The sequence below is a fragment of the Eptatretus burgeri genome, chromosome 10, assembly GCF_056783735.1.
Source record: "Eptatretus burgeri isolate ZD-2024b chromosome 10, Ebu_testis_v1, whole genome shotgun sequence".
Taxonomy (NCBI): Eukaryota; Metazoa; Chordata; class Myxini; order Myxiniformes; family Myxinidae; genus Eptatretus; species Eptatretus burgeri.
The window spans coordinates 98675991-98693995 of NC_140970.1; the positions used below are offsets into that span (position 1 = coordinate 98675991).

The window sequence follows — 18005 nt, forward strand, 5'->3', positions numbered from 1 at the left end:
TTAATGTATGAAAAGTTTACAAATTTCACTAAACTAAGTTAAATATATAGGCGGAAAAAGTTCCCCTTAACATGGTGTACATCACTTAAATACAAGGCATCACTCAAGCTCAAAGCATTTTTCTGAGTTTTGTGACTTTTCACGACATTCAGAATGCAGCAATAAATGTGAATATAACAAAATAAGTACCGGTACTTGAAAGCGTAAGTATCCAAAGGCACAGGTGTAATCGTATTACAACATAGTAAACCAACTCTTTGTGGACAATCTCTTTTATGTACAGCATCTGGGACATCCCTCATCAAACTCCAGCAGTAATCTGCCGTCATATTTGAGTCCCAACGACCTCGATAACGTTCTTCCATCACTTTAATGTCTTGATGGAAATGTTCACCCTGTTCCTCGCTTACATCTCCAAGGTTATCTGGAAACTCGCTCAGGTGACTGCAAGTGGTGCACCTTGATGCTCATTCTGCACCCCTGCGCTTGCAGACGAAGGAGCAGCTTCTCCACAATCTCTTGGTAGTTGTCATCTTTCTTGTTCCCAATAAAAGTCTGCACCACATTAGTGAATGCATTCCCAACCAGGCTTAGTGGCGTGCGCCTGTAATCCGGCTACTCGGAGGCTTGGGTTGGAGGATCGCTTGAGCACGGGAGCTCTGCACTGGGCCACGCTATGAGAGGGTGGAGGGCAGCCCGGAATCATGGCGAAACTCAATCTTTATCCCTGTGTCGTAAGAGGCGACCAGGGTTGCGTCAGGAAGGGCATCCGGCGTAAAACCTGTGCCAAATCGGTTATCGGATCATGAAGGATGATCCGCTGTGGCGACCCCTAACGGGAGCAGCCGAAAGACTAACAACAACAACATTAGTGAATGCATTCCATGCTCGAACTTTGACAGCGGTCATCGTCGTAACGAAGTGTGGGTCCTTGAGTAATGTTCTGATCTGAGGTCCGTCGAATATCCCTGCTTTTTTCTTCTCGTCGCTAAGACTCGGAAAGTTTGAACATATGTAGCCAAAGCAGTCTCCAGTGTGATCAAGAGCTTTAACAAACTGCTTCATCAGACCGAGTTTGATGTGCAATGGTGGAAGGATGATATTTTTCCGATCAACCAGTGGTTCATTAATGATGTTCTTGTCACCAGGTATCAAACTATTCCTTGATGGCCATTCCTTTCTCACCCAGTGCTCCTCCTTTGCCCTACTGTCCCAGCAGCATAGGAAACAAGGGTATTTGGTGTAACCTCCTTGTTGCCCCAAAAGGAAGTTCACCATTTTCAAATCCACGCAGATCAACCATTCATGATCGTGGTACTTCAATCGTTCAAGTATAACCTTGATGCTTGCAAACTTCTCCTTTAGGGTCACTGAGTGTCCGATAGGGATGGATCCATAGATGTTCCCATTGTGAAGTAAAACACATTTCGAACTGTCAATAAAGAGTCTCCACTCACTTGAATGATACGCAGGCAATCCCATAGCGAGAAGAAGCCCTTCAACATCATTGCAGTATACAAGTTGACCATCAGAGTGGAAGTACTTCCTCAGTTCTGCCCTCTCTGTTGAGATAAAATGAGACACTTGTGCCAGGTTTGAGAAGGTTTTTCTCTTGCAGTCTGGAAGCCAACAACTCGGCAGATTGTTTTGGCAAATTCAAATCTCTGATCGGATCATTCAATTCAGGCTGACTATACATAGAAGGTTCATCAAAAAACGAATCCAATGGCTTGTACTCTGCATCTGCTTCTTCATCATCATCATCGGATAAAGATGTGAATGAAGTAAGTGCTTCCTCATCAATCTCTGCGAGCTCGGTAAAAACAGGTACAGGTATTTCGTCACAATGAGGAACTGGCCGTATAGCAGAGGGTATGCTTGGGTATTTCATGTATTGCTTGTTTTTCTTATTGAATCCTTTGACATTTACAAGGCAGAAGTAGCAGTCATCTCGGTGGTTTTTCGGTTCTCTCCAAACCATCGGCACACCAAACTTGAGCTTAGCATTCTTTCCTTGAGACCATGATCTCAGTTTCGACACAAGTCGTGCATACTTTGAGCGGCCCAGTTTTTGTCCTGGTCTCCAAGCGGTACTTTTAAAGTAGGCACGGTACACTCTTGACGAATGTAGTGATGTTGCGTCTTTGAGGTGCTAAAGTGAAGCATCTACAGATCTCGCAGAAGATATCTGGGTCATTACAGCACTTTCTTCTCGTTGAAGGTGAAGACATAGCGAGCTTACAGTGTAAGGTACCAGGTACCGATATAAACAACCCCACTGAGTCAGCTGTGCTCGCCCACTGAGAATCGCGTAATGCTCGCAACTCGCGAGATTAGGTAGTCTTAACAGCAGATTAGGTAGTCTTCACAGCTGCAAATCACAAATACGTCATAGACGTAAACTACTGATGCATACGTTGATTCTTTTAAGAGAATCGGACAATAACTCCACTTTGCTCATGGCAGGCTGTTTACCATAGGGGCTGTTTACAACTACAGGTACTCGGAATAATCAAGCTTTTGCTGTTTTATCCCCACCAAGATTGCCAAACTGGATGGTCAACTTTTGTAAAAATCCATGAATATGGAGCATACAGTTCGCACAAAAACGATGTGATAGAGCAAATCTGAGCTCAGATTTGGATTCAGCAGCCCAAAATTAGCCAAAAAACAGTTTCCAAAGTCCATGCAAGAAAAAAAAAACTTATTTTTGTAGACCTGTGATATATATATATATATATATATATATATATATATATATATATATATATATATATATATATATATATATATATATATATATATATATATATATATATATATATATATATAGTATACAGGTCAGGTATGGGAGCATGTGCCAGAACAGCGCGTCGCTGCGTCCACTTTCCGCCGGTACTCTAGGGGCCTCCGTCTGGCCTTCCCCCAGGCAGATGCCAGGCCCATCCCCATCTCCTTGATATGCTGGTCAACCTGCTGCAACCATGAGGCACGTGGTTGGCCCATTGGCCTCCTCCACTCGCGAGACTCCCTCGCTAAGAGAATCTGGTGAGCAGGATCAACGTCAGGAAAACGAACCACATGTCCATTCAGCCGCAACTGACGCTCACAGACCATGCAGGTAACAAATCTAATCCGAGTCTCAGCAACCGCTCGTTGGACACAAAATCCGACCAGCGATAGCCAAGGATTCTCCGAAGAGACCTGGTACCAAAGGAATTAAGTCTCCGTCTCAGATCCTTGGTCAGAGTCCAAGTCTCACATCCATAGAGCAAGACTGGAAGCACCAAGGACCTGAAGACTCGGACTTCCGTCCTCCCGCACAGGTACCGGCAGCGCCACACCCCATGATCCAGTGAATCCACGACTCCCCAGGCCCGACCCAGACGTCTATTGACCTCTGACTCACAGCCAGCGGAGACATGAATATCACTGCCAAGGTAAGTGAATCTCTCCACGACCTCAACATCCTCACCACAAACAGACACAGACAGGACAGCAGCATCCAAGATGTCATTGAAAGCCTGGATCTTCGTTTTGACCCAAGAAACCCGAAATCCCAGCGGCTCCAACTACTCATTCAGCACCTCGAGGGCCCCCAAAGGATATCTGAAGTCTCCGCAAAGATGACTGCATCATCTGCGAAATCAAGGTCCGAGATCTTGACATTCCCAAACAATGCACCGCAGCTTGATCTTTCCGACATCCTCCCTAAAACCCAGTCCATACAAGTGCTGAAAAGTGTGGGGGCCAGTACACACCCCTGATGAACTCCAGTTACAACTGGAAATAAGTCAGAGATGGTACCACCACACTTCACAGCACTGTCAGTACCAGAGTGGAGTTCAGACATCAGATCGATCAGTTTTGGTGGCACCCCACGAAGACCAAGAATCCTCCAGAGGACATCCCGATTCACTGGATCGAATGCTTTACAGAGATCAACATAGGCTGCAAGCAGCCCCTGCCGAAACTCTCGTCTGCATTCGGTGAGGACATGAAGAGCAAGGATACGGTCAATCGTTGACCTCTTTGGTGTGAAGCCTGACTGCTCTGGACGCTGGTGCTCAAGCAGATGGTGGCGAACCCTATCAAGAATTATCCGAGCAAAGACCTTGCCCGGCACTGAGAGCAGAGTCACCCCTCGGTAGTTGTTGCAGTCTTGGCGATCACCCTTCCCTTTCCAGAGAGGGACAACAAGGCCCCTCTTCCAGTCAGTTGGGATGATGCCTGTGTTCCAGGCAGAGCACAAAACTGCATGCAACGACACGAGTGCAGCATTTCCACCAGCCTTGAGAAGTTCAGCATGGATGCCACAGATCCCTGGAGCTTTGCCCCGTTTCAACTGGTTCACCGCAGCCCGTGTTTCCACAAGCGAAGGTGGACCACAGTTGATTGGAGGGTCAGCAACAGGGATTGTAACACCCTTGACGTCCAACTCGACAGCTGTGGGATCAGCTTGGTACAACCGCTCAAAGTAACCGGCCCAGTGGGCCTTCACTTCAGACTCCTCTGTCAAGAGCCTACCACTCTCTGCTCTAACTGCAGTGCTCCGAGGGATGGGCTTGGATGAACGCAGTGCGCGAATTCCCCTGCAAGCGGGATGAGAATCACCTGTCCACAGGTGATGCTCTACCCCCTCACAGATTCCTCGCACATAGGCCTCCTTGGCCACCCTTAGTGCACGTACAGTTTTGTGCCTCAGCTCCCTGAACAGCTCAGCTCTGCCATTCAGCCTGGCCCTGCGACTCTGGTCAATGGTATCCAGTGTCCCTTGAGAGACAAAATTCTACTTTGCCCTGCGGTAAGTTCCAAGAAAAAAAATAAAAATATATACTTTATACTTTATAAAAATATATATAATATACTCGACGCTAAAATATACATCTATACTTATGTACACACACACACACGCACACACACATCCTCAACCCCCCACTCTCCAAACCCAGGTCCACAATTCCCCCTTTTTCTTCAAGTGCTCAACCACCCCTCCAAACTCCAAATCCACATCATGGTCACTAACTGTGAAGACTGCTAAGGTTTCTCTGTGAAGTAAATTGACAAAAAGGAAATGATCTATTGGACATATTTGACTGAATAATTTGTGGTTATAGTATTTTTTTTACTTCCGGTTGGTGTGCGAACCAATGAGTCTATTAGGCGGGTGCTAATAACTGAAAATCGAGGCCAACGTCAAACAAATTGCAACAGAAATGAAAACTGCTGTAACGAGTAGTACACCCGTCGGGAATAATAATACCCAAAATCTACTCTAATCTGTTGGGGACAAATTACCTAATTAACATAATTTCAAAATGGCCGCCATCTACCAGATTATGGCCTAAAAACTTGAATTTGTTTTCATTTACCACGTTTTCCTGACCATATACACATAGAAAATGAGGAGATTTTATCACGAGACAATGAGGATATGTGAAAACCGGCACTCTTGAAATAATAATATGTTTTTGACGTCAGTATGTGCCAGATTATGGACACGGAGGATGATGTCATCAGTGACGTCATTGATATGAGAGGAAGAAGAAAATGATAAATTTTTCAGAGGACTCTCGTGTATAATGATTGTGAAAAATGTATGTTCAATCTTCGTCCTCCCCCTCGAACGACTCCACGGAATGATTCGTGCAACCTCCTTTACAATTCGTGCAGGCGTCATTGCACTCGAATCCATATCTTCTACAGCAGTGGTTCTCAAACTTTTTTTGACTACCGCCCTCTTGGACCGGCCCAATGCCGCCTTGTCCTATCGTTCGTGGTCGGACACACAGTGGGCAATAGGATAGTCCGAATTTATGTAGATAGGAAGCAAAATAACAGAAGCCAAGTATTTTCTGAATAGTATTTTACTTTATTTTACTTTACTTTTCTATTTTATTTTGCACTACCTACAATGTTTCAGCAGAACAGGTCCAGGTGAGGCAAACTGGGAATCTGTTATCACAGGCCCAAATACCGTTAGTGTGAAGGGTGGGCCTGGTGACTCGCTGCGAGATTACAAACGTCTGGCTCCATCTCAGTGAGGTAGAGACGCAGATCGCCCCTCTTGGTAATATCAAGGCGGTTTCTATACTTGGTCAGCAGCACCATCACGGCGCTGAACTCTCTTTCAACGAGGTATGATGTGGGGAACTCCATCAGCAGCAGTTCTGCCTCTGTCCACATTGCGGGGTATTCGCCCCGCTCCAGAATCCAGAATTTGCCGTATTCATGCTGCGAGAATCTTGCCTTCGCCTCGTCATCATTCCACAAGTTGATAATTTCGTCCTGTAATTCACGCTTCACATCTCGAATGTCACATTTGAATGGGTTGATCACCCATGCTGGCACCGACAGTTCTAGCATGTCTCTGAAACGCTGCTCCATATCTCCACGAATCTTCTCAAGGTGATTGCAATAAAAGAGCAGCTCTTCATCAGAAACAGCAGTTTCCTTTGCCAACCGGGGAAAGTGGTACATATCTCTGCGGCCGAGGGTTTCCCTGTGCAGAGTTGCCTTGGTTTCGAACGTGCCGATCACTTTCTTTGCTTTACTCAGCGTCAAATGGTCACCCTGGAGTTGTTTGTTTGACATCATTCAGTATACTGAATATGTCCGCGAGGTAAGCCACATCATGCTCAATCACATTCACTTTCTCCGATAACTCTGTATCAATTTCCGACAGAAACTCGACCACTGTCGAAGAGAGCATGGAAACGGGTCAAACAAGTGCCTTTGGACAACCATCGAACTTCGGTATGCAACAAGAGCCTCTCGAGTGGTTCATCATTCTCCTGGCAAAGCTGACGAAACAGCCGATCATGCAGAGACGACACCTTGATTTTATTTACTGCTTTGATTACTATTTGGAGTGATGTATGAAGTCTGGTGCTGAGAGTTTTTGCTACAAGATGCTGGCGGTGCACGACAAAGTGAATAGTGAACACGGACGGTACCTGGTTCTTCAGAAGCGCAATAAAACCACGCTGGTGGCCAACCATCGCTGGTTCCCCGTCCATCGCGCTAGCGAGAATGTCCTCCATCGGTATGTTCTTATCAGTAAAGTACTTCTCCAACGTTTGAAAGATGGAAGAACCCTTCGTATCGGTCTGGAGAGAGCGGCCAAACAACAATTCTTCCACCATTTCCTGATCACGGATGAAGCGAATGTAGCAGAGTAACAGAGCTTCACTGTCACGCAAAGTGGACTCATCCAGCTGGATGGCGAAGTGCGAGCTTCTCCGCTCACAACACAGCTTATCTTGTACATCTGATGACATTTCATCAATCCGCCTGGCCACGGAATCATTGCTGAGCGCAATCGACGAGATTACTGGATACGGATCCTGGTCCATAACAGTTTTTATCATTTCCCCAACAGCCGGTTTTATCAACTGTTCGCCGATTGAATACGGTTTTTCCAGATCTGGCAATGAGCAATGACAGCTTATACGACGCTTCCAATCCTTTATCCACGAGCTTTTGGCTGGCTTTGAACATTGTCGTTACCGTGGATCGCTTCTCAAATTTCTCTTTCAGCGATTGGAAATAGCTGACCTCTGCGCGAGCCTTATCACTGTGCTTTTTACTCAGGTGCTCGCTCAGTCGAGATGGTTTCATTGCTTCATTGGACAGCGTGATACCACACAACAAACACATCGGTAACTGCGTGTTCGTCAGGGATGGAATGAATCCATACTTGATGTATTCAACGGAATACCGACGACACTTTTTCTTTGAGGCCGAAATCTTGAAGCCGACCGGACGTGAAGCTTTTTTGAATAACGAAATCGATACGCCAAGATGTCGAAAGACTAACACCAGTGATAAGGCCAAACAGTAATTATATATTTCCGGTCTCTGGTCAGTGTGCGCATCGATTTTCACCCTGCGAGTCAAAAAAAAAATTTCTTCACATTTCCAACGGTAGCTACAACAATGCGCGCCTAAAACACAATGCCGCGCCTCGCTGGGAATTGCGCTGCCAGATCATGACACATGTATATGGTATTCACACACCATGTGTGTATTAAAAAAAAAAAACACGGACTTGCATTGTTGGTAAACAAGTCTGTAATATGCTTGAAGAACTTAATGATTTTCAGAATAAATACAATTTAAAATGTGTTCATTATTTACAAAAAGGCCTACCTGTCCCATTGCCTGTCTTTAATTTCTCTCTGGACGGTGCCACGGCAAACGAGGAGGACCGCAACGGGCATTGTATGGCCAATTTGCCGAATGGTGCCGAGTAACCTGTTCAGACTGCAGGAAGCCCAATGAGCGCTCCTAATCGCCGCTGCTCCTCTAAATCGCCAGTGCCCCCCAAATCATTGCCAGCGCCCCCCTACCACTCGTGGAGTCTGAAGCGCCCCCCTGAAAGTTCCCAGCACCCACTGGGGGGGGGGATGGTGTGGACCACTTCGAGAACCACTATTGTACAGGAACAGCACTTGCTGTCACAATCTCTCTTGCACTGGCACCGGACAACTTTCAGTATGCGTTCTGGTGCAAGAGGTGAGTCCGTCGTACAAGGCCCGAGCTGATTGTTTTTTTTCGAACCACCCCCACTCGAGAGGATCTAGGCCAACGTCCATTCCCTTCCACACTCGCACTTGGTGCAATACACTTAGGGAGTGGTATTTAGCGGCGTCTCTTGTCGGTATTAATGACTGCATTTTTACAGATGAGGCACTCGTCACCGCTTTTTCCTTGAACTTCCGAACTCTCAATCTGTCCAGGTCATCCTGAACAGTACCACCATACATACACACGATGGACTTCTCCCCTGCTTGTATAATGGATGTCTTCGAGGGGACCTCATCTCCACAAAACACCTCAGCATGGGTCCTGAAAGACGATTGTTTCATCTTCTTCAGAGGAAGGCCTTTTCCAATGCCAAACGATCGCGAAGTACAATCACACCCAGCTATGGCATGTACGAAGGGTAGCGTTCTGCATAATTCTTCCCCGAGCGCTTCGCATACTGCACTCCTTTCTCTGCACTCCATCAGCTCCTTCTCTGTTAACAAGGCAATCTGGTCTCCGTTATCGACGCGAACTCCACACAGCACAGTCCCGTCCCTCCATTACCGGATCGGTTCCATCTACCAATCGGACGCACTGCAAGGCCATATAAAATGTAAGTGCTTATCATCCAAGCCAGTGCCTAGTGAAAAAAAAATTCGAATTTTTCTACATTTTTTTTTTATCAAAAAATCCGATAATCGCGTTCAAAATTGGGAAAACAATGATCGGAATGAGCAGTTAGTATTAAAGGGGGTCAAAAGTGACCGTTAATTCTATTCATTTGGAAATATGGAGGTCTGACATGGAATATAAACAGCGACTAGAAAATTTTGGAATCGTCCATTTTTAAAGAAAAAAAAAATCATGATCATAATTAAAATTCGTTCCCACGCAAGCAAAGATTGAAAAGGTAAGGATGATAACCAGCGACATTACATTATATGACCTAGCAACACTATAATCTGTACGTGATGTGAAGAATTCACTTCACATAGACAATTGCTGACCGAAAATTGAGTTGAAATGTTGGTAAACAAATTCTGTTACCATGGTTATCCGCCATTGTTCTGCACGGATACCAGGCAAATCATACCACTCCATTGGTTTCCGTGTGGGGAAGAAAAGTGGAAAAAAAAAACACATTTGTCCTCGGCAGATTCGAGTAGATTTTGGATATATATAATATCTGTGGGGGTCCTTCATAATGCAATAGGTTTAGTTTCTGTTGCTATTTGTTTGACATATGACTTTATCTTTCTCCGCCTATATACACCACCAGCATGCATCACAAAAATTCACCTAACTCCAAATCGCGTGAATATCGATATCTTAGACCTCCACATGCACTGTATGCCTGGTGTTGGCTTAATAGTTAGAGTGGGTGGGCTTGAGATTTGAGGATCCTGAGTTGAAATCCCACTCAGCTGTTGAATTAATAGCAGGTGGGGTTGACTCTGCCTGTCATCCTTCAGAGGTCGGCAAAATGAGTGTCAGCATGCTGGTATACTGTGTCGGAGTGGCAACCCGTCCAGGATTATAGCCAAGGAGACTGCTGAGGCAGCACCAACGCTTTGCACAGAGTATGGTCCCGATGGATGGATGGATGGACATACACTGTCCTGATCCAAGAGCTCTTAAATGAGATGTAACCACAGTGTGTGTAATGCTGGATGATGACGTTTAACCCATTCAGACACAATTGTGCAAGTTACATTCATATATAGGTCGATATATACTCTCAGGGTACCAGTCTCCAATTGGTTCTTAGATGTTCAACCTCAAATGAGCAATTGTTTGGATTGCGTATTGGTAAATATGGAAATTCAGTGAGAAGGTATCGCAGTATGTGGATCCAGTAAACTTGGTAACCTCGTAACATTACACCAGCTAAGATTTCCAATCCATGCTTTTTGGACCAGCGGAGTACTGCTTGGGAACGAGGGTGAAATTATGGAAGTTCGTTGGGAAACGGATTTTGACACTTTTTGATCCCACTTCCTGACCGAAGATCATGTAAAGTTCTTTCTATGCCAACCAACCATCTCCAGGCATCCATCCCTCTCCACGTGGCTTCGTCAGCTCCAACCCACCCCCTCTCTCCACATGCCCCTAAGCTTTGCTTTCGGGAATTTTCGTTCACCATTTCTCAAAGCTATATTTCCCACATTTCGTTCTGCTTTCCCATTCGATGATCCATAGATCAGTAGTTTGTTTCACCTTCAAACATCAGTTTCACTTTGAGTTATCAGTTTTGATTTGTTATTACCAATGCCACCGAAGGTGGAGGAGGTTATGTTTTCACTCCTTTCTGTCTTGTGTACAGGATATCTCAAAAAGTTGTGGACAGGTTGGGTGTGTGTTGCAAGGACGAATTGATTTGATTTGGGTGAAGATCCGAATCTGGATCTGGATACAAGAATTATTTAATTGCTAAAGTGATTCTTCATCATTGAGAGATGGGGCCAATAACAATATTGTACTGTATAGCAGGCTATTTCAAAAATTTATTGGGCACGATATGTTCTCGTGGATCAGGCATTACGTCGTGGAGGTGTGCGCTCTACCGAGTGCCCTTCCAGTTGCAACTTGTGATGTGGTGTGATAGTGCATGAAAAAGTCATCAAAAACTATTTTCGGGGGGATTTGTTTTTTGTAGATTGCCTCATGGGTCGAAAGGGGTCTAAAGTGTCTTAATGGTCATAAATGCTTGAAAGAAGGTTCTTTAAAAGTCTATATAGGGTCTAACAGTCTCAAAAGCAAAAAGGTATAGTGTTTCAAGGGTGTAAAGGTCTCACGGGTCCAAAGTGTCTTCAGGGTTTTTCCCCAAATGAGTCTAGAGTGTATCAAGGGTCTAAGAGCAAATGGGGTCTAAAATGTCTAAAGCGTCTTAAATTGTCTAAAATGTCTTAAAATAAAAGCTCTGTAGGTCTGAAAAGTGTCTAAAGAGTCGAGGAAGGTCTATAGGTCTCCAAAGGCTCTAAGTGGGTACAGAGTGGTCTCAAGGGTGTGAAAGTCAAAGAGGTCTTCAAAGGATCTAATGGGGCTAAGGAGACTTTCAAGGGTCTAAATATGTATGAAGGGGTTTAAAGGGTTAAAAGGGTATAAGAGATGTTGAGGGTCTAAATGGGTATGAAAGGGTCTAAAGAGTGTAAAGGGGTGCAAGGGGTCTAAAAGAGGGTAAAGGATCTAAGGGGTCTGCGGTGTCTAAAAGTTACGTTCCAATAGCATGTAATAGAAATTAGATCTCTGTACGGTCCAATAAAACATAATTAATGGATGTAATCTCGGTCCAAGTCATGTTCAAACAGTACGTAATTAATAAACACATTCACATTGGTCCATCGAAGCTCCACCCCCATACCCTCCCTGAAGGTGGGTGGAGTTTGCACATTAAGCTCGGTCTGAAGGGTCTTTAAAGGGTCGAAGGGGTGCCGAGTGTTTCAGCTACAGTAATTTTTAAATGTAAATTCGGCAAAGGTTATAGAATAAGAGATGTAGGAGGAGCATGTTTGTGTTGCCTGGCAACGAGTTCAATTGTAGGCTCCATTGTCTTGTGTCACGTGAGCAGAACGAGTCTACACCGGCTAAATTTTATTTGTGGATATTTTTGTTTGTGGACTTTTTACCGACAGTTTTGTGATTTTTTTTTCCCCTCAAATATTGGCTTTGAGTTGCATCAGTATGCAAAATTTTAGCTTTCTACCCCACTAGAAGCACTAATTATTTGTCAGTGAGTGGTTAAAAAAACATGTGTGTATATGTATATATATATATTGTTGTGGTTGACCAAATTCGCAAACCACCATTCAGGTCCCTTAGGTGAGATATCTCTGTAAGTATATGTGTAGTTAGGCCCAAACCCGTTGTTTCGAGGGAATAAATGTCATTCAGTCGGGCTGCAACTCTTCAGGATAGCCGTTTTTCTTTTACTATCTTTATTTTGGACCAGCCGCCATTACTACCACCACCAACCACGTCTCACAACGCCGCTTCACAACAACCACCAACCACAACGCCGCTTCGCAACAACAACCACCAACCACAACGCCGCTTCACAACAACCACCAACCACAACGCCGCTTCACAACAACAACAACCACCAACCACAACGCCGCTTCACAACAACAGCCACGACCTTTACCGTCACAACTCGCCACCATCGCATCCCCACCATTCTCGCGCCACTTGTGGGCACCGATACTGGACTCGTGTAGGGCGCGCACCGAGCAGCGTGTTCAGAAACATCACAGACTTTCCGAGAAAAACGGATCAAAAACGACTCACGCCCACTTCTGTTCCGTCCTATCGGCGAGCTGGGGCGATTTGGCCCCGCCTCCAGGGCGTTGGAGTGAGGACGCTATATGCAAATTCATGGATCAAAAAGCATTCACGCCCACTTTTCCTCGGTCCAATGGGGAGCCAGTTAGAGAGGTAAAGGGTCGGAGGCAGAGGGTCAAAGGTGAAGGAGCGAAGCCACGGGGCTTATATAAACAGCTGCGTTCGTCAGTAGAGGAGGTGGAGAGTGGTGCGTTGGAACGAGTTGTCGGTGGAGCTGGGAAGAAGAGTCAGGGTTCGGAGGGGAGAAGTCAAGAGTGAAGAGTTGGGACGAGCCAAGAGAGGAGACGGAGAGGGTGATTAGACGGAGCTGTGGAGAGGTGGCGGCGGCGAAGGCGGACGAGGGGGTGCTCGCGTCGGTGCCGGGAGCGGCGGAGGGAGAGGCCGTCGGCGCGACCGAGGTCGAGGTGGAGACGCTCGTCGCAGGACCCGAGACAGGGTGATATCCTCCTCCCCCCCGAGCATCAACAACCCCCTCCTGTTTCCCCCCCCGCGCTGAGATAGTGCGACAAGGGGGCCCCTTTCCCACCCTCTACCAGACACTGTCCGCGAGGCCCGCGGAGTTGAGGCGCCACCGCCGCTCTGCGTCTCATCATCAGACGGGTAGGCCCGACACGGTCTCGTCTACCCTCCTCATCCTGGAGGGTGGTTCTTTTTCTTTTGCTTTGGGTATCTGTGTTGTCGGCGCCGTCTGTGAAGTAAAATTGTATAAGTGTTGCCGTGTGCTCGGTAGTCGGATAGCTCTGCATTGTGTTTCTCTTTTATATTTGCTTTTTGTGTAATATTGTGTTTCTTCTCCTTTTACATGTGCTTTTGGTGTAATTGTAAATGTGTGCTTCCCGTTCATCGCGAAATAAATGTGAGTTATGTTGAACTGTTTTCCCGCTTCGCTTCATCTTTTCTTTCATTGAATCTCCATCTTGCTTCACGTAAAGGGTTGGTCGTGGGCTAAAACGCCCGATAATTAATCGAACCGTCGAGGCCGACGAATAACACCGCTCGGTTATCCCGATAGTACGGAACGGGTCGCTTAAAGTGGCCCGTGTCCGAAGTCGACCTGCGGCGAGGTGCGATCGCCCGGTCTACCCTCCGTGTGGGTACTTAGGTAGGTCGAATTTGGCGAGCAACCCTATCCCACGCGGGGGCCGATTGGCACGATCGTGGTGAGACCGAAAGGTCCACCCGTGACTAGTTCCCGGCGTTAGTCCGAGAGGGTCACGACTGGATTGTCCGTCCGGTGGGCGACGTGCCGCGATTCGAGTTACGTGGCCGTTCGCACGCCGGCGGGCGCGAATCCGCAACAATATATGTACATACATACTCTTGTTTTCAGATATATGACAATGCTGTACAACAATGAGAGATAATTTTGCAAATTCCAGCAGCAGCAAGAAAATGATTTCAGATAGGGGGAAGCCGCACGTGCTCAGGGCAACATCGATTGGTGAGATACAAAACAGTGTCATCGAAGGAATTTCGACACTGTCTGCAATGCCTCATGTCATCACCCATGGAGACGCTGTGTAAATGTGCTAATTACTTCATACCTTCCAGTGGACGTGTCGAGAAGTATACACACCTAAAACCACCTGACGGGATCAACCGTCAACGTCGTCATGTACAATGCTCTATGAAGAGTGTTGCTGCTGTCGAAGCAGTTACTGAGCTTCTCTCCTGGTCGGGTTTCCGCTCCGACCCAGGAAGTCACGGCAGGAATTTGTAATTTCGCCATGGTGCTGGTGATAGCTCGCCTACGCTTTGTGAAGGACGCCGTGAGATCTTTTATGCCCACCAACTAATGCCGGCAGACAGGACATCCAGTTTAACGTCCATCCGAAGAACGGCGCACACATTGATGAATCGCCCTACCTGTTCAACACCTGGATGACGGTTCATATCTGGGTCGGGATGAAAACCCAAACTAGCCAGCTTCGAGGCGAGTGCGTGCGCGACAACATCAATATATGCTTTTATGACAATTGTGTTTGACATAGATAAATGGAGATAATTTCACAATGATGTTATATCTTACACTTTGGCTGTATCACAATTCGTATCACATCATCAGTCATGAACGTGATTCTCAGAAATGACCCGAACATTTAGAAAACGCGGAAATCTGCGGACACTCAATTTTCTCATGCTTACCGGCCATGGGGAAACTTGTTTCTAAAGTGACCGAGTGATTAATATTCAAAGAGAGGAAGGGGAGGGGGGGGGGGAGAATGGGATTGTGGAGAGTGACCTATAAAGAGGAAGAATTGAGGCAGTGGAGACAGATAAAGGAAAGGTGTTGGAAAGGAAATGAGGGAGAAGAAAAGCTACTTTACAAGAAAGCGTAATATATGGCTTGACTTTAAACACATGGCTTGACATAAAATTATAGGCCACTGAAGATGGCACAGGAGCAGTGTGCTTTCCTCGGGTTGTCCTAGTTGTAAACCTCTCACCCTTTGCCTCCAGCACAGCAGCAGTAGCAGCTTGTTTTTCAGCGGCAGCTCGTTTGGCTTCAGCCTTCTTTCTCCTGCTTGTTTTAACAGGTTCAGAAAGTATCCGCACTTCACGGGGGAATGCCGTCAGTACCTGTGCGAGTGGGAAGGCAAGCATTCATGCTTAAAACATGTGACAATGATTGTGTTCTTTTGTTATCATTATCATAGTTAACTCCACCACCGAAGGTGGATGGTAGTTATGTTTTTACCCCGTCTGTCTGTCTGTCTGTCTGTCTGTCTGTCTGTCTGTGAGCGTGATATCTCGAAGTTAGAGACCGATTCAGATGAAACTTGGTAGACAGGATAGGTTTGTGACAAGAACGAATTGATTCGATTTTGGTTAAGATCTGTATCCAGATCTGGACATGATAATTATTTAATTATTTAAGTGAATCCTCACCACTGAGAGATAGGGCCATAAATGATATATGGCATAAAATTTCAAGAAGTTGTCAACAGGTTATGCCAAAACTTGGTGGATGAGTCGATTAGATTTTTGTTCAGGTCAGAATCCAGATTCGGCCTACCAGTGGGATACAAAACGTAAACGAATCAGCTTCGCGGAGGTAATTAGCTCTCCTGAGTGCCATTCTAGTTGCTTCTGCGGCGTTTCACATTGTGCACATGAAAATATGGAATATTTTTATTGCCTCTTAATCGATGCAGGATCGGGAGTGTGGATCGACTGAAAGTGAATGAGAACTAAAAAGGAAGGAAATTGTCAGAATTTCAAGTGGAGATAGTTGAGCCAAAGTGCAAAGGTAAACCGGCTATTGCACAAATGCTGTTGGGGTAATATAATGTTTCTTATCGACATCAGTAATTTTTAAGTCGAGTTTTTTTTTATTTCCCCCCCCCCCTTCTTTCTTGCTCCTCCACAATTTACAATTTCTCCCATACCATTTACCACTACTCCCCCCTCTTCAGTTCTCTTTCCTCCATCTGTAACTGTATGGGCCTCAAATATTACAGCACTTTGTTTCATGACACAGATATTTACATACATGTTTCTGCTGCTATAATAAATATTATCAACTTTAATTCAAAACTGAAGGTACCACCAACTAGTATCACTGCCCAGTAAGCAAGATTCAGGTCCGACGTTTCAAACGCTGAGTTGTCTCCATCCAAGATTGTGCGGGCTTTCTTTTATATTGTGCCAGGTGTTAAATAACCTTCCAATTTGGAGGGGGCATCACATGACTGCAATTGGAAGATTGGGAGACGTAAAGTGGTGTTCATCATCACCTGCATTTCTGGCTCCTGGACTTCCTCCATGTGTGCAATTGGCATGCAGTTCTTGGCATTAGCATTTCCCTACTCTCACAGTGAAGGCCAAAGTTCTCCAAGTTCTGTTCTGTCACGCTCAGTTCTGTTCCTCGTCCACCTACCTCAACGGGTCTACATTAACTACCAAGACATTCGTAGAGATGAACAAACACAGTATATGGGATTTGAACCTGGCTGGGTTCCTCGCATCACAAGCCATGGGATCAGATGGGAACACTGACAAGGTGATCTATTATGTTGAAGGACACTCCATCTTGGCAGTAGCTGCATCTCTCTGGTCTGGTGAGAAGCTGGTTCAACATCCGAAACATTTAATTGTGGGAAGTTGCACATTCTCACTGTGTCTCTCCAAAAAAATCAACTAATGAACTGAACGATCAACTTCTGTGATCAGCCAGAACCTCTCCTCGTTAAACCACCTTATCAAACTGGCCTCCAAAGTTATCTGCAGACTGGGTCGTGCAAACTCGGAATGAATGCCGTTCACTGATGGGTTGTGTTCCATCTTCCCCGGAGTTTCCTTTGCCAACTTTTTCCAACCCCGGAGTTTCCTTTCCTTTGCCCCAAATTATTAACTACTTTGAACTTTACCGAGTGATCATGAGAAAATGCACTAAAGCAAGACGGTTATCAATTTAAAGGTAAGTACATATAATGAACATTGATTGCATGGAATATAGGATTGAAAAAAGTATTCTCGATGAGACATTTTGAGGAACTAAAATATTATTTGATAATCTATTCAAAGTCGTCCCGGTTGACGCTGTCTTCTCTCGTGTTAGGTTATCGATGATGTTGGCATTATACACAAGCAGGCCGAGGCACAAGGCCTGCTGCTGCCACATCGCAGATAGGTTAGTGGCTTGTCTATTGAAAAAAAAAAAAATCCCATATCTGGTTTTACTCACTTTCCTATTTCACTCCCCTCACTCTCCCCCCTTGCCCTCCCCCTGTCCCCACTTTCCCCCAAATCACGTGTTTTACCAGTATTCCGCTGGTTGCACACCTTGCATCCTCCATGCTGACTGCTCACACCCACTCCTTTTCCTCCCCATTTCTCTCTACCTCTTGAACCAGCCCACGAGCATCTCATGATCTCTACCCACAAATCATTTCTACCCCCAGCAAACCTTACAGTACATACTTACTCTTCTTGCTTGCTTCTGTTTGTCAGTTGTCATTGATTCTTCTGCCTACATTTCTGTGTTCGCTTATTTTCTTCCCAATGTGAGTATGCTAGCCTGGTGTTGGCTTAGTGGTTAGGGTGGCGGCTTGGGATCCCAGTGTCCTGAGTTCAAGCTCCGTTGGCTGCTGAATTAACACCAGGGGGTTGACTCAGCCTGTCATCCTTCCGAGGTC

The 18005-nt window shown here is 45.7% G+C and overlaps 2 protein-coding genes across 5 annotated transcripts in view; both read right to left on the minus strand.

The window, feature by feature from the left end:
* LOC147019245 (methylcytosine dioxygenase TET3-like) overlaps positions 1-18005 on the minus strand; it is a 268737-nt gene that overhangs the window by 6612 nt on the left and 244120 nt on the right. For all 4 annotated transcript variants that reach the window (XM_085899582.1, XM_085899584.1, XM_085899585.1 and 1 more), the window contains one exon: positions 15315-15447. In XM_085899582.1, coding sequence (XP_085755708.1) covers positions 15315-15447 — 133 coding nt within the window. The remainder of the gene's footprint in view (positions 1-15314; positions 15448-18005) is intronic.
* Positions 4465-13914, minus strand: LOC147019246 (zinc finger BED domain-containing protein 5-like). The gene has a single exon (XM_085899586.1). It carries the CDS (start codon positions 6595-6597, stop codon positions 5980-5982), a length of 618 nt encoding a protein of 205 aa, XP_085755712.1. The 5' UTR covers positions 6598-13914; the 3' UTR covers positions 4465-5979.

Bases quoted from the DNA above. Each gene is read 5' to 3' on its own strand.
- LOC147019246 (XM_085899586.1), bottom strand. From the start codon at position 6,597: ATGATGTCAAACAAACAACTCCAGGGTGACCATTTGACGCTGAGTAAA.